Below are 26,691 nucleotides of genomic sequence, written 5' to 3'. Positions count from 1 at the left end.
CATGAAAAAATATATTTTTTAATAACTTTTATTTTTTTAATTTAAATATTTTTTTAAAGTAGTTGCAGTTGAATATTATTGAGGTTATAATTCATTGTTTTTTATGTGAGAAATATAATGAAAATGTCAAGATCCTTTCTTGAGAGAGGAATGCGCACATTATGTATCCTAAACAGAAGTGCGAAGCCACCAAGGTCGTAACACGGTTGGAACAGAGCTAAGATTCCACTGAAGTGACCTAGGTTCGAAACGCGCCGATTAAATGTGGGGACCAGATGCCCCTTGCCTGATTTGTCCAGTGAAGTTGCCATCTGGTCCGCCGGTATCGATATGGCGCTGGGGTGACGTACTCACATGTGGGGTAACCCACGGGTCGGAGAGGGCACGCGGAAACTTGCGACCCGCATCGAATATTTTCTGATGGAAGAAAGGCCCAGTGGAGGCTACTACGCGGGTGAGTTCATCCCTCTCCCCTCCTTTTTTTTAAAAAAAAAACAAGAGAAGTACGAAAATGGTTGACTTACTTGAACAAAAGTAAAACAAGCCGAAAGCATGCGAAAAGAAGCTGCTAATTGTTGGTTTTAATAAATAGATTTTTCGTTACATATTCATGCACATGGCTTGTCATGGATAATTTAGATGCTATTAAGGTATCATAGGAATTCATTTAAATTGCATTTGCCATATCATTACTTAAATATGCAAAAAATGAAAATGATTTAGCTCAATCTTACTATGTTGAGAAATTTGTAAGAAAGAACCACTTTATTTTTATATACGACAAAATTATCTTTTATGCAGAAATTAATGGTTCATGTTGAACTCTCCTTAGATCACTACAACCTTTCCCTCTTTGACTACTTGTAACCAGTTTATGTCTATGTTCATTTGTGAATAGAGGCAAATGAAGTTTACCAAGAACCATTCTTCCAAAAATAAATGAGCATAACCTCTTTCATTTGTGCATAAAAAATAGTAATACATGTTTTTCCTTCAAAATTCCCTATTGTCAATGGACAGCCAAGTTCTTGCTTATCTGGATCACAAATAGCTGGACAGGCAAGCAGACTAGTTCACCCTTCATCTCAAGTCAACAGACCAGGCCTTAAAAACAAAAGATTCCAGGTTTTGTTTTTGAGTTTGGATATGCTTATAGTATTCTACTGTGCCATGAAAAAAAAAAAAGAGCACCTGGAACTTGAGTGTACTTTACTAAGGACCCAGTATTGATACTTATGATCCAGTGATAGGAAACTAATGCATTGTTTATAACAAATGGACGGTTTTGCATGATGGGTAATGATGCAGTTGTTGAACAAGACATCATTAATTTAAGATGGCAGGCTTGAAGTCGGTAGGTAGTGACATTTTTGGAGCACTGAAATCAGTACTAAGGTGCCATCGCCAGCCCTCTGTTGCTCTCTGTTCCTTTTATTTATAAGCTACAGGAGTTGATGTTGTCTTTATCTATACTCTACATCTCCACTTACCACATGATGTCCACCTTTTGTTATTAAGACTTCCGAGCCCTGAACAGCAAGAAAATAGATCCATATCTGAAAAGTGACTTTAGATCAGGTAGGGTTTGGAAGAGTTAGTTCTTCCTTTTGGTGTTTTTTTTTTTTTCTAGTTAAAGTCAGACTCTTATATTTGATTTGGTGAGGGAAGGGTATGGTGTGATGTCTTCCTCTAGGGGTTGTAGTATGTCTTTCAGTGGCAACAAAGTCTATTATAAATTTGCTGTCCTATGTCTACCAAACAGAAAAGAAATCCAAATGCTTGATCTAAATTTAGAAGAGTAGTTCTTGACCAATGCATGCATGTCATGAATGAAGGTGAAACCTATGTACATGTCATGGAGCTGCCCTTGATATATAAGGTTGTTTGCAGTTCGCACGACATTGTAGGCTGTGCAAACCAACACAAGAGACTTTACATGCATCTTCCTATTAGATTCTAGGAGCCTACTTTGATGTGTTTAAGCTAAGTGGAGAAAACCTTCATTCTGTTTTCATTGGTTAAAAATAAGAGTAGTGATCATCCTTGCAATAATTTGTGAAAGGGCAAACAAATAATTGAAAAGCAAAAAAGGACAAAAGTGCCGTGTTGCATGGAGGTAGACCATAAATCAAAGCAAATTATCCATTAACAACTCTTGTTTGGTTTAATATTTTTGCTCGATCATTTATCAAGCCTTACATTCGATTCAAAGACTTTCACAATTTAAGGATGACTCGATCTGCCCCACGTAACCGGAGAAGCCTTTCTGGGCTTAGCAGCTAATGCTTCCGAATGCGAAAAAGATAAGAAAAATTTGTATTTCATGCATCTCTTCGGTTAAGATTTGTCGTCAAAAACCTCCAGCTCGATATGTTTGAAAAAATAATAAGAAATATAGTTTGTCGGAGGAGGGGGCCAAAGATAAAGCAACTAGGATCAACTATGGCGCAGCAGCTGTAGATTGGGAATCAAACTAAATGACGTATAGATATGCCAAATATATAAGCTTCAAATAGATTTAATCTAAAATCAAGCAAAGCCATCTTGCTCATATATGGCTTAATTGAACTTAGTGGTGATTGACAAATCTTAATTAATCATAGTCAATCCATCATATCTAATCAATGAAACAAACTTATGATAGGAATTTAAATTTTAATAAAAATATATTCGAGATCATATATTGAGTCATGGAATCTATGATGAGCTTTAAGATATGTAAAGTCTTATCTGCAACAGTAGTTATCTCTAATAATTAGAGATTAGTAGAAGATCTATCTAGATAGAGAGTTCTGTATGCGAGTGTTTAAAGAAGAGGTCCCCATAGGCTTTTATAAACTTTCTCCAGAAACCAACCGCCATGAGTGGTTACACCCGTGAAAAGTCACCCCTCATCAAGATGACTCTTCACCACTACGAAATTTCATTTATGCTCTCGTGATTATCATAATTTACAAAAATTCATGTGACACTTGTCAATGTAGGCTTTAGATAAACAGGATCCAACAACTTAACTAATTTCTTATAGTTAATTCATTAATTTTAGTGAAACATGTTCCCTCTATTAACCATGGTCAAGATTAACGTAATCTCTGGTCAATAAATCCCATGATTATGATTGTATTCTCGAACCTCATTCTCAATGGAGTCTACCAAGTAATCCATCACATAAGAGAGGATATAGACCAAGACAAATGACCATCATGTGCTCATCCTCTAAATGAGCCATTGCCTGCTTTCTTCGGAGTAGTCGGTGCAGTCATCATGGAACCTGTCAGTCGCCCAAAAGGAACTCCACCGAGGGATTTTGGACTCTGAAAGGAGGCATTCATAGCTCACATAATGGTTCTCAGTTCATATACTATAGATTATTAAGGCGGATGGAGAATTTAGTCAAATTGTCTTCTTTAGGCAACACAGCAGACTCGAGACAAGGAGTCTTTGAGTCTCACATATGGGTAATATTAATAATATTGAATTAATATTTTTTATTTTTTAATCAATTTATTACTTACTAAAAAAACTGAAATAAATAAATATATGTATATTATGTATATATATGTGTGTGTACATATATATTAAACAATAAAAAAATATCAAATATTAAACACATATATTTATAAATATAGGGATAATATAATTCATTTATTTGTTCAAGAGACGAGAGACAAGTTTTATTTGAACAATTGAGATCCAATTGATCCGAATTCTTAATTTATAAGTAAGATGTGGTAGTTGAGAGGATTATTGGGACAATCTTAACCACTAAAGCTGGCACATCCAAAAATGGGTCCACTATTTGGTTAAATTTTGTTAGGCTCCAACTGGAAGGAACGAGGAGAAATAAAGATTATGATAGTTTAGCGGCATCTTGATGCGGCGCAAGATTGTTTTTATCCGATCATGATTTTTTTACAATGCCAAATTATCGATTATCTTGGCAAGTTTATATTCAGATGAAGAATCATCTCTGTTTATCTAAGATGGAAGGTGAAAATGTTTAGAAAAGTGCTAGGGTATTTGGACATCTAGGCCAGTATATAGGAACTAAAATATTGATTTCTCGGTTGACATAGTAAATTAGTTTAGAAAAGTATTTTTGAAATTTTTTAAAAACTAAAAACAATTTTAGATACTTAATTCTATTTAATCCAATTAAAACTATTTGAACAGTTTGGTTGAATAGCTTCAGTTTACATCTTATAATGAATGTACTAGGTAAGCTGGTAAAGTCTCTAAATCGATGCACACATGAACTAAAAATATAAAGATATATAGGTCAAATTCTGTATTCATCAAAATTTAGAGAGTTATAAATATTTTGTAAAGGGCTACTCTCCATTTGTATCAAAAAAAAAAAAAAGGAGGCTACTATCCATTGTTTAACTCATGCTTATAGATCGTCTAATAGAGCAACAAAGAAAATGTAATATAACATCAGTGAAGTTTTTTTTATTTATTTATAGAGGAGGTACTGGCTGATTTTTTAAAAGTTTTAATTGCCCATCGAAAACATCATAAGTTTTAAACCCTTAAGAATAAATATCCTGAACTCAAATATCATTTACAAAGTCTCAAATATTTGATTTTAACAACAAAGATAGGCACAAATAGCCAAAAAATACAGATAGCCACATTGGGCTTTACTAAACCCAAACCCATATTGCCATATGCATTGAGATTTTGGGTCTAACTTTTGTTCCATACATGGTCCATTAAAGAGTCAAGTAATATCCAAGTTCGGATAATAAATAAGTGTATCGGGTTTGGGTGATGCTTAAGTATACAATAATAATGTACTTAAATATACAGTTTAAGCTCAAGTACAAATATCCAAGCATGTTCTAACATAACATTCCTTTTCCATTTTTACAATTGAAGGATATATAAATAAAATCAACATTACGTAAGTACATATTTATACGAGTATACATGTATATGTATGTATGTGTGTATATGTATGTATGTGTGTATATGTATGTATGTATGTATGCATGCAGTAAACTGAATAATTTATGTGGTTTCTGGTCATTCTATCAGGTTGGATATAAAAACCTGAAACCCAAACCCAACCCCGAAGTTTTAACAGGTTTGGCTTAATCTGTACTCAAGTCATTCATTGTTGGGTTTGGATCAAGTCTGAGATGGGATCGTGTTGGGTACTAGATTTTCCGATTGGAGTGACAAACCCTGGCTCCAAACTATCCTTCTTGATAAGAAGTGCGCCCTAATTACGTTGTTCTAGGCCTTGGACCTAGTTCGCTAGAGGTACGCTATCAGGGTCGAGTAGAGTGGACTTGGATCAGGCTCATTAGAGACACAACCTAGACTAGACCAATTCTAGAATTAAAGACCTAGGAATTGGGCTTAGTTCTCAAACTAAGACCAGATCCTCAATCAATCACATATGACCCTCACAAAAAGATTGCACCTGACCCAATCAAATCCAGATGGGCCGAGTTAAGTCTGACAGATACTAGTCTTGATCTTGGACATGAGATGAAAGAGACCAAATCGAACCCAATCCTGTTGAATGATATGAACCAGAATCATAGATAGGAAGCTAGTGGAGGCCAGGTTCAGGTTAAGCTGGAATCCCAGCCCCATCTAAAGCCCTACAACTCATCTCTCCAGATTAGAGCACATGTAGTTACTTTACTTGGCGGAATCCCATACTAATCTCGACAGAGACCTTGGTTTGCGGCAAAAGTAATAGTCCGAGAGGGTTCCAAGTAGAAGAGCATGCTCCAGTTCCAAGTCAGCTCCATGCCAAGGCTGCTCCAGGCCAGGCCCAGAAAAGGAGTCCTCATCATAAGCAACACATTGTTTGGAAGCAACCCTCAAAAAGCCTTGGCATGGGAGCCAAGTCATTTGCAAGCTGATATCAATACCAAAAGTCACCATCTCCTCCCTCACTACAAATACCCACACTCCATTCTCGTCTTCTCCATCCATCCTTCCACTGCCTTCTCAAGAGCTCAAGCGTCTCTAGTTCAAACACAATGTCTAATATCCCCTCCCCCCAGCAGGGCTTTGGCTTTCCACCATTCTTCTTCCAACCACCACTCCCTCCAAGCCGCGCCCCGCCTGCACCCAAATTGCCTCCACCCACACCATCACCACCACCTCGCCGCGCCCCGCCACCGCCCCGCCCGCTGCCACCACCTGTCCAGCCGCCACCCCGCCCGCTGCCACCACCTGTCCAGCCGCCACCTGTGCAGCCACCACCCCGCCCGCAGCCGCCCCCTATTGCACCACCACCTGTGCAGCCACCACCCCGCCCGCAGCCGCCCCCTATTGCACCACCACCTGTGAAGCCACCACCCCGCCCGCAGCCGCCCCCTATTGCACCACCACCTGTGCAGCCACCACCCCGCCCGCAGCCGCCTCCGATTGCACCACCACCGGTGAAGCCACCACCCCGCCCGCAGCCACCTCCTATTGCACCACCACCGGTGAATCCACCACCCCGCCCGCTGCCACCGCCTCTTGCACCACCGCCCCACGTCACTCCCCCATCGCCTCCCTCGCCGACCCCCCACCCCACTGTCATCATTATCGTGTTCGCCTCGCTCGGCGGCCTTTTCTTCCTCGCATTCATCGCTGCGGCTCTCTGCTGTTTCCTTAAGAAGAAGAAGAAGAAGAAGATGGTCCAAGAGAGTGATGTTGTGAACGTCGAGGACCGCGTACGCGTCCACGAAACCATAATTCCAGGGGCCCATGGCCAACAAGTAGTGGCCATGGCGGTCGACGAAGATATCAGAGTTCAGGAAGTGATGAAGAAGAACGAATTCGCCTGCGAAGCCTCGGGCACCAAGCTAGGTGTGGAGGCAGCTGAGACAAACACGGGGGGAGCTGCAGTTCGTCCTGGCTCTAAGAACCACCACCTTCTTGAGCACAAGGGATAGCAGGGACACATGGTTGCTAAAGCTTGCCCTGAGAAAGAAGTTATGATTGTTCTAATAAGGACCAGTGGTCCAATTGTGTGCATGGAGATTGGAGAGTGTCGCCAGTGTTCCTTTTATTTGTTCAATTCATCAAAATAAGATGGCTTGTTAATTGCATTTTAATGGAAATGATTTGATTTATTGTCGAAGTGTTAATGTGCTCTTGGTACAAGATTACAAAGTTTCAATCCCAAGGCCGTCCAAGTGGACTATATTAGAATTACACATTGTTATTTCCTTGCTGCTCATTTTTTTTAAATCCACATCCAGCATGAGTAAAAATTAGTGTTGATTTTGGCCCTTGTTGTTAAACATCAGCACTACGGTCCATGGGCATTGAGACTGGCATAAAAGATTGGTAACAGAACAAACTAGTTCTCAAAGGACAGCCTCGGATAGTGTCATTGAGATTTTGATGTGAAGACAGATGTTTCCATGAGTGACATGTTAGAATACTTGGGAGATTCAGTCCTTTCTTATTTCTCGGTGCTTTTATTATATGCTCGTTATCGGCATCCCATCTTGGAGTGCTTGTTAGACCCTCTCTTCGTTGAAGCCGTTATCAACCTTGCATAATTAGCATGTATAAACTATCTCCAGCATTTTCCTTTTCTCATGTCAGGTTGCCAATGTTAAACTTCATTGCATATATGAATTCTTTTAATTTAAATTCTCAACCCTCATTATAAATAATACATTGCTTTTGTAATAACTTAGATTTTTCTGTGGACTTGTGGGCCAGCTGGGAATGGCCAAGCCCAACCCAACCATGACTTTGCCCAGCTCGTGGGCTTGTGGGCCAGCTCAAAAAGGCCAAACCGAGCCCAACCCATGCATGCACGTGAGGGGAATCGGAGAGGAAGACTCTAGTTAGGAGTCTTCTTCCTCCCCGATCTAGATCGATATCCACCGAAAAACAAAGGATTTCAAGGCAATCCGAAGACCCAATCTCACCTATTTACGGACCTTCATCCTCCTCATTTGAAATCCACCAAAGATTAAGCAAGAAATCGCTCTGATTTCAAGCTCTCCTTCTGAGTTATTCCTCTATTTTTTTCATCAGGAAGGATCGTCAAAGCACCTTACCAGACCGAGGTAAGGCTCCATTTTCTCCTTCTCTTTTTTCTCTTTTGTTTCCAACCTCGTTCGCCGTGAGTGGAGCCGGCGAATCACCAAAATAGAGGTGTCCTGCTTCGACCTTCATCTTCCTTATTTCGCCGCCATCGGGCGCTAGTTTGGCTGGGGTTACGGCAGTCGTGGCTGCCGTTGAGTAGGGGGTGGGCCACCATGACCACCCCCCCTTGGACCTGTGAAGGGGAAGGGAGAAGGAGACCACAAATCATGAAGAGAGGAGAGAGAGGGTTTCTCTCTCTTATCCCTTCTTCTCTCTTTCTGTCTTCTCTCTCTAGTTTCTTTCTCTTTCTTCTTCCTCTTTTTCTCTCTCTTGGTATCTCTTTCTAGTTGACCTGATTAGATGGTAACAGGGTTTCAGAGGACCTAGTAATGGATCCCTGGTGGACGCCGGTAGGCAGTCTAGATTACTAGTTCACTGATTGATTTTCTTTTAATAATCGAGTTTGATTCTGTAGAGGAAAAGTCATTTGCATAAGAAGATTCTGATCAGGGCACTCTGCACCCCAGCTTGCAGACTCTCAAGCGAGTCGGTGATCCAAAGCCTAGTAAGAAGTCCGAACCACTGCACCATAAGTAATTAAAATAATCAATTAACAATAACAGATAAAATGAATATATATTCATGACATAACATAAGAACCTTCTATGACATAGTCCCTAGTGATCTTAAATCTTAAGCTCTGATACCATTCTATCAAAATTATGTCTCAATCTAAGATTGATACTATATCACGTTATAGCCCGTGGTGGCTATCCGACCCACGTTATAGGTCGTGGTGGCTATCCCGACCATGTTATAGCCCATGGTGGCTATCCGACCTACGTTATAGACCGTAGTGGCTATCCGACCTGCGTTATAGCCCATGGTGGCTATCCGACCCACATTATAGCTCATGGTGGCTTTCCATGCATAAACTCATGGAGGCTTTCCATGTGTCAGTCCATGGGTGCTATGACAAGGTTAGTCTAAATCATATCTTATTCGTTCGATTTACCTATTACTCTTGTCAAATCAATTATCACATATACAATGAATTTCTCTCAAATTCGACGTATTTTTGTTCATATAATCATGTTCTCAATATCTGATATGTATAATAAGCATATAAATATATCTGTATTGAAAATCATATAAAAGCATATCATCACATGCCAAATCTATACAAATCTCAGGATGCAAATCCAGCGGCACACATACACACACACACACACACACACATATATATATATATATAAAACTTGTGGCCAAGTACAGAGATTCTTACTAGGCTATCAAGCTCACAACTTCTTTCTCTTTCTTTTTTGCAAAGTTGCAGGTTGCATAGTTCTTGGTTATGATTGAGATTATATGGAAAAATGATGAATAGATAGAGCTTCACTGATATTGGTTGGATAATTAAATTTTGTAATTGGATTAGTTTTGTTGATTCATTTTGATTTGAGATCATTTTTTATTATGGATAAGGAGGTTGTAAAAAATTTTGAGGCCTAACATATATTTTGCCTGTAAAGTAGCCCATAATCATTTCCCATTGTAACTTGAAAACAAAAATATTTTAAAGCGGGTAAGTTATTTGGAAGTTAGTTTTCCCAGCTCAATTGGGCCTAGGTAATGCTGGATGGATAGCAATCGAGTCAGGCATAGGTATAACATTAATGATCCATCGAAGAACTCAGCTGAATTTGGGTCATAGTGTGACGTACGTGTCATATATGGTTGCACGATTTAATTCAGCCTAAATTCTCATAAATTCAAATCCTTGACCCTACCATATATTATTGTGATATTTGAGTCTGTAGGTCGAATATTACGCTTAGTTATTAGTTGAAGGTTCGATTCATCTCATTTTTTTGGTAGTTAGTTTTTCTTCTCGATGTTAAACAAATGGTTCATATGAAAGTTATATATATATATGTATATATATATATATAGACCTTTCCTCGACTTAGTCAGAATGTTTCCATTTGGGCTTGGATCATGGTTGATCTACTTTAACTAGCCAAAATTTTGGTCTAGATCTAAAATCAAAACTCACAAGAAAAACGTTAACAAGTTCAAGACATGCTCGATAAATCCCACACAGCCGTACAGCCGATCAAAAACTCTCGACCTTTACATCCAGCCCTACATACGACATACGGTCGAGATTAAATCATTTCATCCAATATACGGTCCACGCCTACAAACATTTTTTTTTTTTTGCTAAGGTGAGTGGATCATACATAATGAGTACGAATACACCCAATAAAATCAAAAAACAAAATATTTCGGAGTGCTAGGAACAACTTTCCACCATCAGCCCATAAGGTACTACCAGAGTGACTGGCTACATAAGCAGCCACCCAGTCTGCAGCCTCATTAATTTTACGGAACACATGCTTGGCCTGAAAGACCTCTCCATTCTTCATCATTGTCCAGACTCCAGATATTTCGAAGCAAAAGATTGACACAACTATTACCTCCTTCTATCCAGCCCTACGTACAACATACGGTCAAGATTAAATCATTTCATCCAACATACGGTCCACCCCCTTAAACAAGTTTTTTTTTTTTTCTTCTTCGCGAGGTCGGTCCGCCCACCGAAGTCAGAAAGTTGGGTGCTTTTAGTCAAGACCACCATCTCACGTGACACTCCACCATCCCGGCCTGGATTTCTTGTTGGTCAAAACTTCAAAATAAAAATCTCCTTACGCAAGCAAAAGATTTGATGTCCCCGATGATATCCTCACCCCGTTCCCAAATCCCACCCAAAACCGAAACTCTTCCTCTTAAAAAACCCACAGGAATTTATTTCCTCCCCTCCCCACAAAACCACTGCACCCACCGGTTTCTCGGAAGCCTCGGCAGCACACCATATTTCCAGGCCCAAGGACAAAAACACCCCTCTCCAAATCGCGGCATGTGGAAAAAGTACAAGGGCATTACTGGAGTTTCACCAACATCCCAGGGTCATTTTGCTTCCATCCCACTATATTAACGTGCCATTCTCATGAGTGGTAGCCACCAAGCAGCCGACGGCGCCCTTCCATCCAAAGCCCATCTTCGCATCCATGCAGGCTCGATCACTCTCCCTTCACCCACACCTTCCCTCGCCGGCGTTCAGCCGGAATCCGGCCAGTCGTGTCGCACCCCGGCGATGCCGCCCGGTATCCGCTATCGCCGCGGCGCCGCTGCGGCGCAGCGGGACGCATTCGATGCCGCCGGAGAAGGTGGAGGTGTTCAAGTCCCTGGAGGAATGGGCCTCCGACGCCTTGCTGCCGCTCCTGAAGCCGGTGGAGCAAAGCTGGCAGCCCACGGACTTCCTGCCGGATTCGTCGAAGCCCAGCGACGAATTCGTGGAGGAGGTTCGGGCCTTGCGGGCCCGGACGGCCCAACTCCCCGACGACTACTTCGTCGTGCTTGTCGGCGACATGATTACCGAGGAGGCGCTGCCGACGTACCAGACGATGATCAACACCCTCGACGGCGTCCGCGACGAGACCGGCGCGAGCTCGAGCCCGTGGGCCGTGTGGACTCGGTCGTGGACCGCCGAGGAGCATCGGCACGGCGATCTCCTGGGGAAGTATCTCTACTTGTCAGGGCGGGTGGACATGAAGATGATCGAGAAGACCGTGCAGTACCTCATCGGCTCCGGAATGGTATGTATATGTGTACATAAACAAAACCATTACTCTCACTGATAATCTTAACTTTTTTAATTCTCTATAAGATGGGCCGGGTTGAGGGGAATGGGACTTTATGGATTCCAAGATTACTACCATCTGAATCTGATACATTGTATTAAGTTATATATTATTATTACTTAGAGATACAAAGTTTCCAGTTTTGTTCGATACACTTCCCTTGTGATCTTTCTCAAGGCCACGTATTAAAGCCAGGGGGATGTATTTTATTACTTGCGATTTAATTGATGCTGTTAGGTGTATGCAGTGCTTAGTGAGAAACGAATGTCTTCAATAAACATACCCTTGGTTAAATGTCATTAAGACAAAGAGACATGTCGCAAATTTCAGTATAAAAAAAAAAAAAGGTTCCTTGTACGTACAGACAAGGAGAGCCGACAAGAGATGAGTTTTGTCAATTTAAGAAGGTATTGAATGAGTTATGTATGGCCGACGCCACGTCGGTCTGGATGGCTGTTTTTTTGAAGCAAATCTATGGGTGAGCCCATCGTTCTTCGTGAAACCAGGTGGGATGGGATCATGAGAGAGGGGAGTCGACTTGGTTATGTTTTCCATACGATCTATATGGCATATATTTTATTATTTAATAAGATTTGGTTTGGTTCGAATTGAAATTGGCAGGACCCGGGAACGGAGAACAACCCGTACCTCGGGTACGTGTACACATCCTTCCAGGAGCGCGCCACCTTCATCTCCCACGGCAACACCGCCCGGCAGGCCAAGGAGCAAGGAGACCCGGTCCTGGCCCGCATCTGCGGCACCATAGCCGCCGATGAGAAGCGGCACGAGACCGCCTACGCTCGCGTGGTCGAGCAGCTCCTGCGGCTGGACCCGGACGGCGCCGTGCTCGGCATCGCCGACATGATGAGGAAGAAGATCACGATGCCGGCCCACCTCATGCAGGACGGCCGGGACCCCCGGCTCTTCGACCACTTCTCCGCCGTCGCCCAGCGCCTCGGCGTCTACACCGTCAGTGACTACGCCGGCATCGTGGAGTTCTTGGTGGAGCGGTGGGGGCTGGAGAGGTTGGAGCAGGGGCTCAGTGGGGAGGGGAGAAGGGCGAGGGACTTCGTGTGTGGATTGGGGCAGAGGATGAGGAGGCTCCAGGAGCGGGCGGAGGAGCGGGCGGCGAAGGTGGAGCCGAGGAAGGTCCGGTTCAGCTGGGTGTTCGACCGGGAGGTCTCGGTGTAAGGAATATAGTTGAAATGCTTGGATGTCATGGAAGGATGGATGAATGCGCTTCAAATTTTTGGTTTTTTTTTTTTTTTTTTACTCTTTCTTATAGGTTGGAATTTTGGATTGGGTCTCTGCTAGTGTTTGTTTACTTTGGTTATAGTCTTATAGATCATAGATTGAACTGTTTTGTGAGCATTTGTTAAAACCGTTTCATGTAGAAATAGTGTGGGTTTTGCATGCGTTTTTTTCCAAGGAACAAAGAAATGTAGGAAATTTGGTTGAGTTGGATCTGGATCAAACATTTCGGTATAGCTGCAAAACTGTGCTTATAATGGTTTGGGGTGTCTCTGTGACACAGTGTGGATTAGTTACAGCATTTGGGAGAAAGTTACCAGGAGTTGAGTATAAAGTAAACAGGAAAAATACAGAAAATTTGATGCAACATTGTAACCCCACAGTTATTATTATTATATCTCCATGCTTTCATTCTTAGCATACATTTGATGGAACCCCAAAGCTTATTATTATTTCGAGTAATCCTGTTTATGCTGATGTCAGCACGGGATCATTTCCTTTGATCTAATGTTTCGAAGTGTATACCCTGGAGCGTACTGAGCATTGTGACTTCCTTGTACTTAAGTTGATCACCTAGTGCATCTGTTTGAAGAGTTGCAGTGCTTTTACATGTATTGGTTAATCCGCAAAAGTAGTCTGAAATCATGCAGCTCCGAGGATTACATTTGTCTTGCGCATTAGATCAAACATATCCCTCGGCGAGTCTCAGATCATCAAGGGACCATCAAATTCCAGGATACTATTTTTCTCGCTAGCATTTTGTCAATCAACTTCCTTGCCGGCATCACGTCATGGAATGTCCTTGTCCTTGGCAATCCAACAAAATCAAATTCTAGCGCAGTTGTTCCTTCACTGTCATTCTATCAGACAAAGATTTTGCAGCATCCAAGTCAAGATTCCCAGTATACCTGGAGTAATCGTGCTCCCAAGATTCCTCGTTGCTGGTCCCTCACTGGCAGCTCGTCAAAAAAACGTACTCCAATAGCCGATTTTTTTTAAAAAAAAGAGAACTGTCTCAAAATATTTTTAACTGAGAACTTGTAGAATCGATACTAACATCATATAAAAATGGAAATATTTTCTGACTGTTTTTTATTATTTCAAAGTAACTTTATTTCTAAAATCCATAAGACGCAAAAGTAAGAGATCAAAGGCCCCCAAACTATAATTGGAAAAATCAAAACGAGTCACAACTCTACTCTTCTTTCTTTTCTTTTTTTGTAATATCTAGTATGATACATCCAATCATATACAAAGCTAAAAAATTTCAAATTGATTTCTGTGCATGTATACTGTGAACATGATCGTGTTAAACAGAACAAACACCAAGTAGGATAATTGGTCATCTCGAGGAGAAATAAGAAGTCGAAAAAGTTGCTTCCCATCATTTTTTCAAGGCTTTGTTACTGAAATTTGTTCCTCGTGTCCAAGAATCAGATGTTTTGAGCAACCATATTGTAAGGGACAATCTCACAGGATTTGCGTACTTGCTGAACCGCAAAATGAAAGGTGGCATAGCAACTGTGTTCTCTGGAAAGTTTAACAACGCTTAAAGGAAAACACTCGGGTTTTTTCGAAATGACCAGGTTCAATTATTTCAAACAAATGGGAAAATATGAGACACAGTTGACTTCATAGAAGATGAGATGAATACTGCTACTGAATGCAATTGGACAAGATGGGGACTGCCAAAATAAATAGATAGATATACAGAAAATAAAGAAGTAAGACATTGCAGCCAGATGTCAAAACAATGCTTTGATTCATCTTTTTCCTTCCCTTTACAGTCAGTTTTACTGGCTCTTTCTCCAAATTAACAGATCTCCTTTACTACTTCCATACTAGGTTTCTGGTGGAATTCATGAAATCCTCAATAGCATGGCCCAGAAGACTCCTAAGGGAAGAAGAACCTACATCGAGTCAGCAAAATTTTACACGAATTACAAAATATCCATAGATGGCATCCTCAGACTTCCGACTCCTAGTTTATGGCTACAGGAGTAATGCGCTTCCTGGCAGGTTTATTGGAATCAGAATTCTTGCTTGCATTAGAAAGTACTTGCTTTCCTTCATTGGCCTTCGTATTTGTTCCCCTGTGAGCTATATCAGCTTTACCAGCATCGATATTATCAATTTCCATACTCTCCACAACATTAGGTTTCATACTTGTTGGATGTCCATTTCCTTCTGTGATTTTTTTCTCTTCTGTACAAAATATGTAACAGAATTGCATCCGGAAAGGACAGGAAAAAGGAAAGAATAAATACTTGATATTTACTGAAGTTCCAGTAAAATATTTTCCAAAAAATATTTCAATCAAGACCACTATATTCGACCAGAAACGTAAACAGTTTGCTGACAAAAAGATAGTTTGTAAAATAAGCATAGTAAATATACAAACTCTATACAAACTCTATATTAAAGTCAATCATAGTTTCTCCATGAGTACGAAAATGCATGTGTTCCTCTAATATGTCCATAAACTGTTTCGGGATATGATGAATGTGTATACTGAAAAACAGTTTCTGTTGATTTATTTCCACTGAATTTTACAGGAATTAGGATGCATATTGTCGTTGTTGATCGCATACTTATGATCAGAATAAGACTGATTTGTGTGTTCGGCTTTTAAATCTTTTACTAGATGTTTTCCATGTCATCTCTTCTCAAATTTCATAGCAACACAAAAAGGACTGTTTGCTATAACAAAATAATAATAATAATAATGTTTCAAGAAGACTAACTATAGTATCTTTCATATCACTGACCTAACGAATGGCCAACCATTTCAACTAGCTAGATTGAACTTCAGGAAATGGTAAAGATAGAAATGCCTCTTGAATTAATATTACAAAATTCAGATTCCTTATAGTTTTTAACAGGTCAAAGTGTTTTGAAAGAGGGATGAAGCCTTTTAGCAGGTAAAAGTGATGAAATGGTAACCTTTAGCCATAAAATACAGGGTAGCAGCACAGATTATTCATAACTTAATATGATCAAGAAAAACAACAGAAGCAGGTATGCACTGTGGGCTAAAAGGTTATCTGTGTACATTATTTTCTTTTTTTTTTAAAAAAAAGGAAGGCCTTGTAGAAATTTTTGAAAGAGGAAGGACGAACAATAGGAAACTCATTCCTTGTGTTTCCTGCTGTCATTTAAAAATACAACCATCAGAACATGGAAATCTGACAAAATGAATGTGCATAAATGTCCCCTTAATAAGTAAAATGTCTTATTTTGGATTTTATTAACCCATCAGACAGAAAAAATGGCTTCATACAGTTACATGTAGCATCTGTAAAGCAGGCCCATAAGCCATCAAAAACAAAAAACATGTACATACCTGAGATTAAGGCAGGCTTCCCTAGTTCATCATTCTCAAATTCTATAACAGTACAGTACCCATCTCGTGAGGACAATGCAAGATGCTTAGCATCAGGCGACCTTGCAAGAACAAAAAGAGAAACTAGGTCTCAATAGAATATATGAAGATTATCGATGATCAGTTGAAACAAAAACTCAATCATTTTGAGGTGAAGAAACTTTGCCAACAATGAAGCATGTTTAGAGGGTAGTCACCATGCTACATCTGTAATGGCTGCATAGTGAAGTCCAGCATATATTGCTATTGGATGCACGCTTTCTGTATCATATATGTACAGAGAGTTCAAGGTCGCCACAGCAAAAATGACACGATAAGGGAGCTTAAAGAAACCATCTGCACATAAGACAGACAGCTCAGCCTCCATTGTGATAATCTATAGCGCATGATATAATCTATAAGATAACAGCTACCTGGGTTAGAACCTCGCAAACAGAAAAGAACAGGGCAGAAGCGTACAGCCACAATGGGTTTGCTGGCCCCTGGAAGTTGTACAGAGGGCCTGTAAAATCAGAAGGGGCAGTCACAATGAAACAATTGTTCAGCTTCATTTTTTTCTAGATTTTAGCAAGCATATTGGATCTGAACCATCAAACAACTAGAGTGCATGAGTACCAGAACAAAATATGGACTAGATCGATTGATTCCATTTGAACTAATTTATAGGAGAAGCACAATCAAAAATTAGCATGGTTCACATCGACTAAAGAGGTCATTAGCACACACAGGGAGGTTTATCTTGTGCCCTCAATCAAACAGTTTTGCAACACCAGAGATAAATTAGAGGAGGGATTGAGCACTAAAAATTCTAGAAAAATTAAATTCTAATTTTATAATTCTTATTAATGATAAAAGAATGGATTGAGATGAATTTGCCAACAGACAAATATGTTAGCTTTCTTACTTTGAAAGATCTCTCCTTGAGATTATATATGCAGTATTAACTGCTTCAGATGCAGAGGAATACCTGTATATACCTGAAAAGGTGAAAACAAACAGCAGTGAGCATCACCGGAGCATCACCAGGTGGTCTACATCAGTTTGAACTGTTCAACAGAGGCAGTTGAAGCATAAATAGAATGAAAATTTTGGAGGGCAAAAACACAATCTTCTTGAAAATCTCTCTCATTGGGTTCTTTCTAAGTTACGCTAGAGAGAGTTGACATAATCTATCAAAAAACGAAACTATCCATAAGTTCCCCGAAAAACAAAATCTGTGAAGGTATATGCAGAAACATTTTGCACTTTGTCTGTTGGCAGATTGAAAGAAACAAATGAATTGCAATACCTATCCTCCTGTAACCGGAAAGGGCATAGTTAGAGGTGTAAACAAGCCGAATATGAGCCAAAGCAAGGCCTGGCTCTAGCTCAGTCATTTTATAATTGACCTGACCTCAAGCTGCTCGTAAACAGCTTGTGTAAAGTAAGAGTTTAAAATTATTTTTATACTTATACTTGTATAGTTTGAAGTAATAATCTCAATTATATTTTAATTTTACAATTAGAATATATTTTATTCTATACACTCTATAGTAATTCAAAATAAATAATTATTTGTACAGAAAATAACTAAAATGATAAAATACATACAAATTATCTATTATCCATATTTCGAGATTCAAGCAAAGCTCAAGTGAGCTAAAGACTAGCTCTAGCTCGACTCATTTCCTAATTAAGCGAGCCAAACTCGAGCCAGCTCACAAACAGCCTACTCGTTTGCCAACCTAATACCAAGGATGAAAGAAGATAAAACAAAGTGTGGTTGATAGGACAGCTGTCAGACTATATAAAGATTATTGTTTCACTTTTTTGGAAAGAAATTACACCCCTGGAATTCCTTAAATAAACTGTTAAAACAAGGGTAATTTTCAGCCATTTTGGAATTAACATGTGGATATCAATTCCATGCATGAGGCATGAGTGTTATCTGTGGGATAGTAACCAATGAGTGGGATTGCTATACCATAGAGTGCAGGCATGCGGAGATGCATGTTTGGCAGAGAGACCGCTTAACCAAACCCCACATCCAGGGTTCCTTCACAAACCAAACCGAGTCTAAGATGAACTAAAAAATGGATCTCTAAAACTTGAGCCGACATTTTCTTGTATGCTTTTAGAGTAGATACCTAACCATTCAAGATATCATCTCACCACCTTCATGTGTATCAAGCTGTGAATGAAAACTTCCTCCAAACATACACAAGGCCAATGGCTGGAAATTTTAGATACGCTAATATTTTAGACATCATCATATCTTTGTTCTTTTAGTTTACTTTCAGGCAACCTACTTCAGTAAGGAAGCAAGAAACTGTACATGTTTTCAGGGCACGTAATTATCTGTCCTCCATTCACCACGTTCATTAATCCTGTCAAATGAGAAAATTCTTTCCACAACTGATCAATTGGCTAACTCCAACAATACAATAGTCTTACTTTCATGAAAATCCTATCCCTGTTCCATCATGATAATAACGCATTTTTTACTACCTATAGCAAGAGCACCAAGAAAATTAAATCTTTTGTTCATGACAGCAACTAGACTATAATTTGCATCACTGTTCTTTTTTCCAAAGAAAAAGGAAGGTAACTGTGGAAGGAGAAAGTAGAAAGAAGAATCCAATAGAGATTCTCAAGCTGAATTTGCAAATCTCATCCCACGTATAAGGGGTTTGTTCAGGCTCATAGTAGCAGGTAATTGAAACCACCATAAATTCACAAATCTATCTTCAATTGGGCAGTCTGCCTAGGATGGACACACTAGACATCAAAAACACTATTGCATGACCAGAACAATTAATTACTACATGGCAACATGGATTAATGTTCTTGAATGTGAATAATTTCAGCATTCAGATACAGCCCAAAGGGATGGTGATCAACTCTCTACAAGATTCTGAAACAAAGTATGCAGAATTCCAAAAAGAAAATTATAAGGACTTTAACATGTTGTAATATTCTGAGTAATATTCATCTTAAGAGTGAACATAATAGCCCTATTAAATGGGAGATAAGTGGCTTGTAAGAATTTAAGAACTAAGAAAATATCAATCCCCAAATGGAAAAGTGGCAGAAACAAGACCATTTCAGGACAAGAATAGCATGCATAGACACTTAAACATTGCAAGAGGATCATATGGTTGAGTATTCTAGAATGACATGAACAATCTCAATCAAATAAGGTAGATTATCTATCACAATGCATGAACTGTCCACATGATCGAATTGCAATCAAAAGTAAGAAAATTAAATAAAACAGTCTGGAGGAATTGAACTAGTCAATGGTTTAATCTGGTTTTGTTTTGACAGATGCTTAAATTGTCAACGGACATCAATCTATAGCACCTGCAGGAACATGCATAACCAAATTGAAGCTGAATTGCTGACTGCAAGACAGCAAATGTTAACAGTAAGAAAATTAAATACAATAGTTTGGAGGAACTGCACAAGTCAATGGTTCAGCTCTGGTTTTGTTTTGACAGTCACTTGGAATTATTAAAGGATATCATCCTATAACACCCATGGGAACATGCATAATCAGATAGAAGCCGAACATCTGAGTGCAATACAGTACAAATTAATGGACTAGCATGTGCTTCACAAAGCTGATTGTCATGATGTAGAACGGACAGAGTGCAATTATCTGGGGCACGCAGAAGCCAGTCAAGTCCAGTGGCACTGGTTAACTAAGCAATTATTTTTAGAAACTACAGCATAACCCCTGACCATTAATTGTCATAGGTTGTGGTTCCTATCAGTACATAAGTAGCTATTATATTCCAAGATAAAATTTGTCTGAAAATATTAAAATAATTAAAAAAAAATAAAACTCAAGAGAGGCAATGGCTGAAGATGCCAAAAAAGAATGATATTGTAAAGCTATGAAATCACATCTTAACAAAAGAGCATTCATTTACAAAATTTAAGAATAATTATCATTCTGATAACATTTTAAAATGGAGATAATACAAGCTGCCAGTGCTTTATTTAGACCTATACCTGCAGGCACTACTAAGAAGGAACCATCGGGGGACCACGCCAATCTCCGGAAAAAGGAAGGCAATGTCTCATCATGAAACAGATGAGCTTTAGGTGGTGGAGGCTGAAAGAAAGGGCAAAAATGTTATTTTAATCAAATGACCAAGGAAGGAAAGCAATTAATATTCTAAAGCATGCACACCTTTGAATCATCAAGCTTTTGCAGCTCTGACTTTGCCAGAACATGTTGACAAACATAATTCATTTTCTCACAGCCCTTGAGTTTAGGTTGAGGCTTATTCATGTAGACCCGGCAAGTCCGGTCTGAGCTAAGGGAAGCAACATAGTGGCCTAAAGGATCCCAAGCAACACCCTGAACATAATGCAAATGGGCATCCAAAATTTGATGAACTGAGCCTGCAGAATTGTGAAAATAGATGAGAACATGTACAGCATCCAAAATAACAAAATTGAAATTGTTTGTCATTCCACATGCCTTTATTTATATCCCATATTATGCAAGAGTTATCCACTGAACCAGAAATCATGTATGCACCATCAGCAGACCACTGAAGGTCAAGAACATCCTTGCGATGAAATCTGATTCAAAAAAGTCAATATTAGAAGACAAAAAGTAATTCTTATTATAATTAAAAATCCATCGAGAAATCTTCCATGTGAAAGCTCTTACAACAATGTCTTTAGTACTTTCCAAGTATGGCTATCACCAGTAGACTGTAATTTCCAGATGACTAGTTCACCACCTACATTTCAAAAAGGAGTATCAACTTAGACATCTATTATAATATGAGAAGATGCTTGATTAAGCCAAATATCATCAAATATTTGCTTTTTAAAGAACTGAGTATTCAACGATGACGATGCTAATAAACAATGACTAACAAATGAAAGTGGCCTTGGATGCATACCATCAGCACCTGATGCAAGGTGTTCTCCTGCAAATTTACGGAAGAGAAAAGTCATTACTCATTATTGACATGAAACAAAAAGGAATTCACAAGGGATCATTATCTTGTGTACAAGATACAGTTTCATGGAATAAAGGATGACACCAAGAAGAGGCAAACTTATACAACAAAAAGCTATCATCATACGTCAAAGCATAAACAAACAAAAATAATATCTTGAGCTAGGCCATATAACAATACCGTCTTTCTCAAAGTTACAAAAAATACACCTGTTTTTCTTAGAGATTTAATAGTATGGAACTGGAAAGATCCATCACATGTAAATGTGCTAGTACCTATGGTTCGCAAAGAAAAGATGTAACATCCTAAACTGAAATTCTGGCTTGTTGATCACACTCATCAAGATGTGAAGATATTATCAGCAGCATCTTGAATATGTTGGACAGACTGGAAGGGTTGCTTGTCAAGATGCTAAAGATTTTCCCTAATGAAGACCGCGAAAGTCACAAATTAATCGCAGTTTGCAGTGCCACTTTGCGCATAGGCAAAGACATTCACACACATGCACATGCAACAAAAGCACACCTTTGTGCACACACAATTATACATGCATATATTACATGATTCTAATTGTTTGTAAAATGGTGTCATTGTCATAAATTCATACTTCATGAATTATTTGGCAAGGACATCAAAATTTCGGTGATGGCAATCAAAGCCCGCAATCGCAATACTAGATACTATCCCAGTTCGTACACTATAGTCGGTACGATACAGTATGCAATATGCACGCTGTATTGAGACAGCTCTCAACCCCTTTTTTTTCTCATTTTTTCTCACCCATGGTACCATCTGAAATTGAGCAGTATGGTCGGTATGCTATGGTATCCAATCCTTATTTTGGATGATGCCAGGCAATACGAAACAGAACCATTCAGTTCGGACAGGTACAGACCTGTTCAAATCACATACCAAACCAAACCTCGGCACCATATCAATACCTTACCAATATATCACAGTATTGTCCGTACAGCAAACCTTGATGGCAATAATACTATAGTTCTTGAACAATTCATAGGCCATGAGTAATTAGCGGACAATTTAGAAAAAATATGAGTTGTTATATGTTACATGTTACATGTTATATGTTAGTGGACAATATAGAAAAATTCACATTCCATTGTTATTAACTAAATGATATATTTGAATAATTAAAAATATTGGGAAAAAGTTTAGAGATTATTGTTACGATGCAGAAATGGCAAGTTTTACATCTGCTTATTGGGTATCCATGGCCGGCCAAGCCAAGTGGCTCAAAGGCACAACCAAGAAAATTTAGGCCCAGGCTTAGATATTAGGCTCTAAAGTCCGATTGGTTCCAATTTGAGCCTGGTTTAGCCCAATAAAATGCACAAACTCGGCCAAAGTTCAGGTTTGGCATCCTCAAGCCAATGTTGAGCATGACTGACTTCAAGGCTGGGCTCTAAACTGACACCTATATCCAGCCTTGTCTCAAACTACAGCATTGCAAACTCTTTTATGGAATAAGGACATATTGCCCTCTAGAGTACTATAAATAAAAATTGAACTGCTACACCAAGCATATCTAAAATACCAGGTGGAATCAAACATGAATAAAACTTTCGTGCGCCAATTTTCATTATCTGTAAGATAACAGAAAATGGGAGAAGCAATTGTGCTGAAACAAGGATACTTAATAATAACCCTCTAAAATTTGCAACATAATTACCCAAATGAAAAATTTACACACAGAACATGCATCATTTTTTTCTGAAGTAGGTACATATACATAGATACATCAACTGCAACAATATGCATTTATTCAGTCTATAGCATAAAAGTAAATATAGAAGGAAAAAGAAAGAAAAAATTTCAGAAAGAAATTCCAATATTCGACCTATATACATTAAAACTGCCTTCAAACTTCATTCTCCACATAATAACGCCGTTGACGAAATTTTAAATTATATTAAGCAGGCTAAGCAGGAATTTCCCACCTGAAGGAGAGAACCGCAAAACATTTACAGCAGAACTATGATAAGAAAGGCTGTTTTGATAGGAAACTATTGGAAGCTTCTTTTGCCCTTCATCTGAGGTTATAACCCAAAGCTGCAAATAAAATATGATAAAATCCACTAAAAGATCAAAAAAGGACAAATAACAATGGGTTAATCAGAGATTTTTTTTAAAAAATGATGACAGCATTTTAGTCAGAGTACGCAGCACTTCTTTCATTGATGTGAAATGTATGAATATACTACAATAACACACCAAAAACATAAGAGGAACTGTACGAGAGTCAACGCAAGTCCTAAGCTACAACATTATTTTCTGGGTATCAACTTAAAAACAAGGTTTTCCCTCAATATAGATGCTCACTTTTTTTCTGAAGGCTTATATTTGTTCTAGAAGACTGACTTAGAGATAAACATGATTACCATAACCATCACCGTCTAGCCTTTTGCCAAATATTTGGGGTCAACTCCATGGATAATCGCTTGTCAAGTATTCAAAGATACCTCTTACATCATTCCAAGTTTCTCCATATCCTTCCTCACAATCTTCGTCCATGTTCCCTTAGGTTTTCTCTTCGTTTTCGTAGCCCTTCAATGCAAACCAAAGTACCTCTCCTTATTAGAGTCTCCTAAAATCTTTGTTGTACATGTTCATATCATCTCAAGCAATTTTCCCTCACTTCTTAAAGATAAAAAAATTACATGGAGATTATGAATGGAAACGTTCTTCATAAGTATCTAAATATAAAGAGATCTAAATAAACTAGGGAGTACAAAAATCTCAAGCCACCAGATCTCTCTCTCTCAGCGTGTGTACAAGACAATTCATAGCTATCACCTTTGCATGATCACTAAAGAGAAGGTTACAAACATGTTTCAAGGCCATAACCCCCACATGATAGCATGTTTTTCCAGCTCAAGATTAAAGCTGGGAGCTTTTAGTCTTCACAAGAGAAGGGATTTTAAAATAACTATCAGGATTATTGGAGGCTTTCCAAAGCTAAAAAGATTACACTTTGATGGTAACCCAGGCCTCACAACAACAAAATTACAGCTAGTTCATCACAACTCATGCAGCTATCCTGTATCAGATCACTCGTTAAGCTTTTGATCAGCAAACTTTTTCGCTATCATTTTCCATTAGCTGTTTGTACTGAGATATTTACCACTAAAGTTATCACCATTTTCAACAAAACGAAATTGTAAAGTAAATGGATTACTCCGGGAGACACGCATAACGAAAACAGAGGCAATTTCAAACCTATGAATTTTTTTTTTCAGAAATTAACCAAATCTTTGCAGGTTTTCATCATTACACGTGAAACCCAAACCACTTTGGCGGAGAAAACAACCAATGACGCCTCCAGAGGTACACAATTAGGGAAATGAAGCCATGAATCCCATATAATCATTCGATTACCTTAACTATTGCACGATTAATGAAGACATATTTGTGGGGAGTGAAGAAAAGGCAAGAGATTTGTACCTTGATGTCGTGATCGGCACCGCCCGTGGCGAGAAGCCGAGTCGGGGTGTGGAAATCTAGGGTTAGGACCGGCTGGGTGTCGTGCCAGTTGATCTGCACGGTCCCTCCCCTCATCTTCCACTGGATTTCCTAGGGTTTCTCTATTTCTTTCCGCCAATCTCTCTCCCGCGAAGAACCCAAAAAGAAATTAGGGTTGGGAAATGGGGGGTAGAGTGCGCGTTGTTGGTGTTTTGAAGGCGGGAAGCCGAGCAGTGATATAAATACTGGTAGCGAGACTAGCGGAGGGTCCTCCTGTTGGCACGGGTGGTTCACGTGGATCATAAAAGATGGCTTTCTTTATTTTAAAAAAAGAAAAGAAAAATAAAACGTGAAATTTTAATCAAATAATGTGGTGAGTTACAAGAAAAATTATAATAGGAACTATAATTCCAAGCAACATAAATTTTATCTGTTTATTCAATAAAAAAAATTATTGGATAACTTATTTCAAGATCCTTAAAAAATTATTAAGAATTTTTTTTAGAAAAGATTTCTGGCAATTAAATGTATCCTAGATGAAGGTTCATCATTCATCAAAAGATCCAAAATCGTGGAGAAGATTAGTTATATAAAGACATGACACTGTAAGTAAAAAACTTGTTGCGGTCCCAATTAAGGAAAAATTTTACTGATGTAACTAATAGAAAATGTCTTATCTTAGATATTCGTGGATCCAATCTTTGCAATTGAAACACCTGAGTACACTTTTAAACAATATATTTTCGGTAAAACGTATTTTTTATTATAAGTGATGTAATTGATACAACAATTTTTTCCATGAGTACACTCTTCTGGCAATATTCTTTCCATTTTTTGATTATTCTTTAATTTATTTCTCAAAGACAATCGTATTAAGATTTTCTTCTCAGCTTAGATATTACATCACATATCAATATATCAATATCAAACAGCCAATGATATAATTCAAATATCAGTCCATCTCTTAACCAATCTTTTACTTTTCTAAATTAGTTTTTAATTATTAAATATTCAAACTAATATCTTAAATCATGATTAATTTTTGATTTAATACAATTACTAAGAGTTATAAAATAATATTTCGGTTTTTTGCATGAATACCCTCCTAAACATCGATTTTTCCATGAATACCCTTCCAAAATTTATATTTGCTCGTAAAATACTTGTTTTACTATTCTACCCTTTTTTTATCCTTATTTTTGCATATGTACCCACGCCATCTAACGCCGTTAAAAAATTAACAGTTTCAATTTAAAATGACTAAAATATCTTTAATGAGTAGATGTGTAAAAGGAAATATTTATAAGAGTATACAAGCAGATAGCAACTTTATAAGTATATTTATGCATTAAAACTTGATTAGAAGGCCAAAGTGTCATCAAGAAAATAAACTCCATGCTTCACACTGGATTTCTGCCACTGAACAAGGTTTGCTCTCCATATATGGGCTTACAAGCATATAGATAACAAAACAAGAATAGCACCTTCCATATATAAATTAAATCACACATTAAAACTTCATTAGATGGTCAGAGTGTTATTAAGGATTTAGATCCACACTTTTCCAGCTACAAATGTTTTCTGCTTGTTCATGAGTGCTTAAACAAATTTCAGGCATATATATTTAGATAAAGTTTTGTAGGAGAGATTTGCAAGGACATCGTAGGAGGAATAATTCCAGGAAATTAAACATTTAATATCAAAAAGACTTAACTAACTTGGTGTGTGTGTGTGTGTGTGTGTGTACAAATGGTCAATTAATAAAAGATAACATGTCATCTTCTAAAAATAAGGACAATCACCTCCACGAGCAGCCACATTTAACATTAGACATTTATCAGCTCAGATC

The 26,691-nt window shown here is 38.6% G+C and overlaps 3 protein-coding genes across 4 annotated transcripts; 2 read left to right on the top strand and 1 right to left on the bottom strand.

The window, feature by feature from the left end:
* The first annotated feature begins 5,942 nt into the window (after positions 1-5,942).
* On the top strand, positions 5,943-7,101 carry LOC113463162 (leucine-rich repeat extensin-like protein 3). Its single transcript, XM_039133730.1, has one exon. The coding sequence runs from the start codon at positions 6,003-6,005 to the stop codon at positions 6,906-6,908; it is 906 nt and encodes a 301-aa protein (XP_038989658.1). The 5' UTR covers positions 5,943-6,002; the 3' UTR covers positions 6,909-7,101.
* Positions 7,102-11,088: 3,987 nt separating this feature from the next.
* LOC103713749 (stearoyl-[acyl-carrier-protein] 9-desaturase 1, chloroplastic) lies at positions 11,089-13,438 on the top strand. Its single transcript, XM_008800767.3, has 2 exons — positions 11,089-11,720; positions 12,387-13,438. The coding sequence occupies exons 1-2, from the start codon at positions 11,133-11,135 to the stop codon at positions 12,954-12,956; spliced, it is 1,158 nt and encodes a 385-aa protein (XP_008798989.1). The 5' UTR covers positions 11,089-11,132; the 3' UTR covers positions 12,957-13,438.
* A 1,264-nt stretch (positions 13,439-14,702) lies between these two features.
* LOC103713746 (chromatin assembly factor 1 subunit FAS2 homolog) lies at positions 14,703-25,059 on the bottom strand. 2 transcript variants are annotated; one of them, XM_008800764.3, is made up of 12 exons: positions 24,825-25,059; positions 23,321-23,432; positions 21,303-21,329; positions 21,065-21,137; positions 20,870-20,973; positions 20,576-20,790; positions 20,395-20,497; positions 17,303-17,375; positions 16,812-16,900; positions 16,596-16,734; positions 16,360-16,460; positions 14,703-15,221 (listed from the first exon to the last, which is right to left on the bottom strand). In XM_008800764.3, the coding sequence occupies exons 1-12, from the start codon at positions 24,936-24,938 to the stop codon at positions 14,998-15,000; spliced, it is 1,374 nt and encodes a 457-aa protein (XP_008798986.1). In that variant the 5' UTR covers positions 24,939-25,059; the 3' UTR covers positions 14,703-14,997. The 2 variants fall into 2 exon arrangements, with proteins under 2 accessions (XP_008798986.1, XP_008798987.1); XM_008800765.3 differs by having other exon boundaries at positions 14,703-15,218.
* Positions 25,060-26,691: the final 1,632 nt, after the last annotated feature.

The sequence above is a fragment of the Phoenix dactylifera genome, chromosome 1 (assembly GCF_009389715.1).
Source record: "Phoenix dactylifera cultivar Barhee BC4 chromosome 1, palm_55x_up_171113_PBpolish2nd_filt_p, whole genome shotgun sequence".
Lineage (NCBI taxonomy): Eukaryota > Viridiplantae > Streptophyta > Magnoliopsida > Arecales > Arecaceae > Phoenix > Phoenix dactylifera.
This window is presented reverse-complemented; position numbering and strand designations above follow the sequence as displayed.

Excerpts from the sequence above, each read along its gene's own strand:
- LOC113463162 (XM_039133730.1), top strand. The coding sequence starts at position 6,003 with ATGTCTAATATCCCCTCCCCCCAGCAGGGCTTTGGCTTTCCACCATTC.
- LOC103713749 (XM_008800767.3), top strand. The coding sequence starts at position 11,133 with ATGCAGGCTCGATCACTCTCCCTTCACCCACACCTTCCCTCGCCGGCG. Across the intron at positions 11,721-12,386 it reads ACCTCATCGGCTCCGGAATG|GACCCGGGAACGGAGAACAA; the intron begins GTATGTATATGT and ends TGAAATTGGCAG.
- LOC103713746 (XM_008800764.3), bottom strand. The coding sequence starts at position 24,938 with ATGAGGGGAGGGACCGTGCAGATCAACTGGCACGACACCCAGCCGGTC. Across the intron at positions 20,974-21,064 it reads AAAGTACTAAAGACATTGTT|ATTTCATCGCAAGGATGTTC; the intron begins GTAAGAGCTTTC and ends TTTTTGAATCAG. Across the intron at positions 20,791-20,869 it reads AATATGGGATATAAATAAAG|GCTCAGTTCATCAAATTTTG; the intron begins GCATGTGGAATG and ends ACAATTCTGCAG.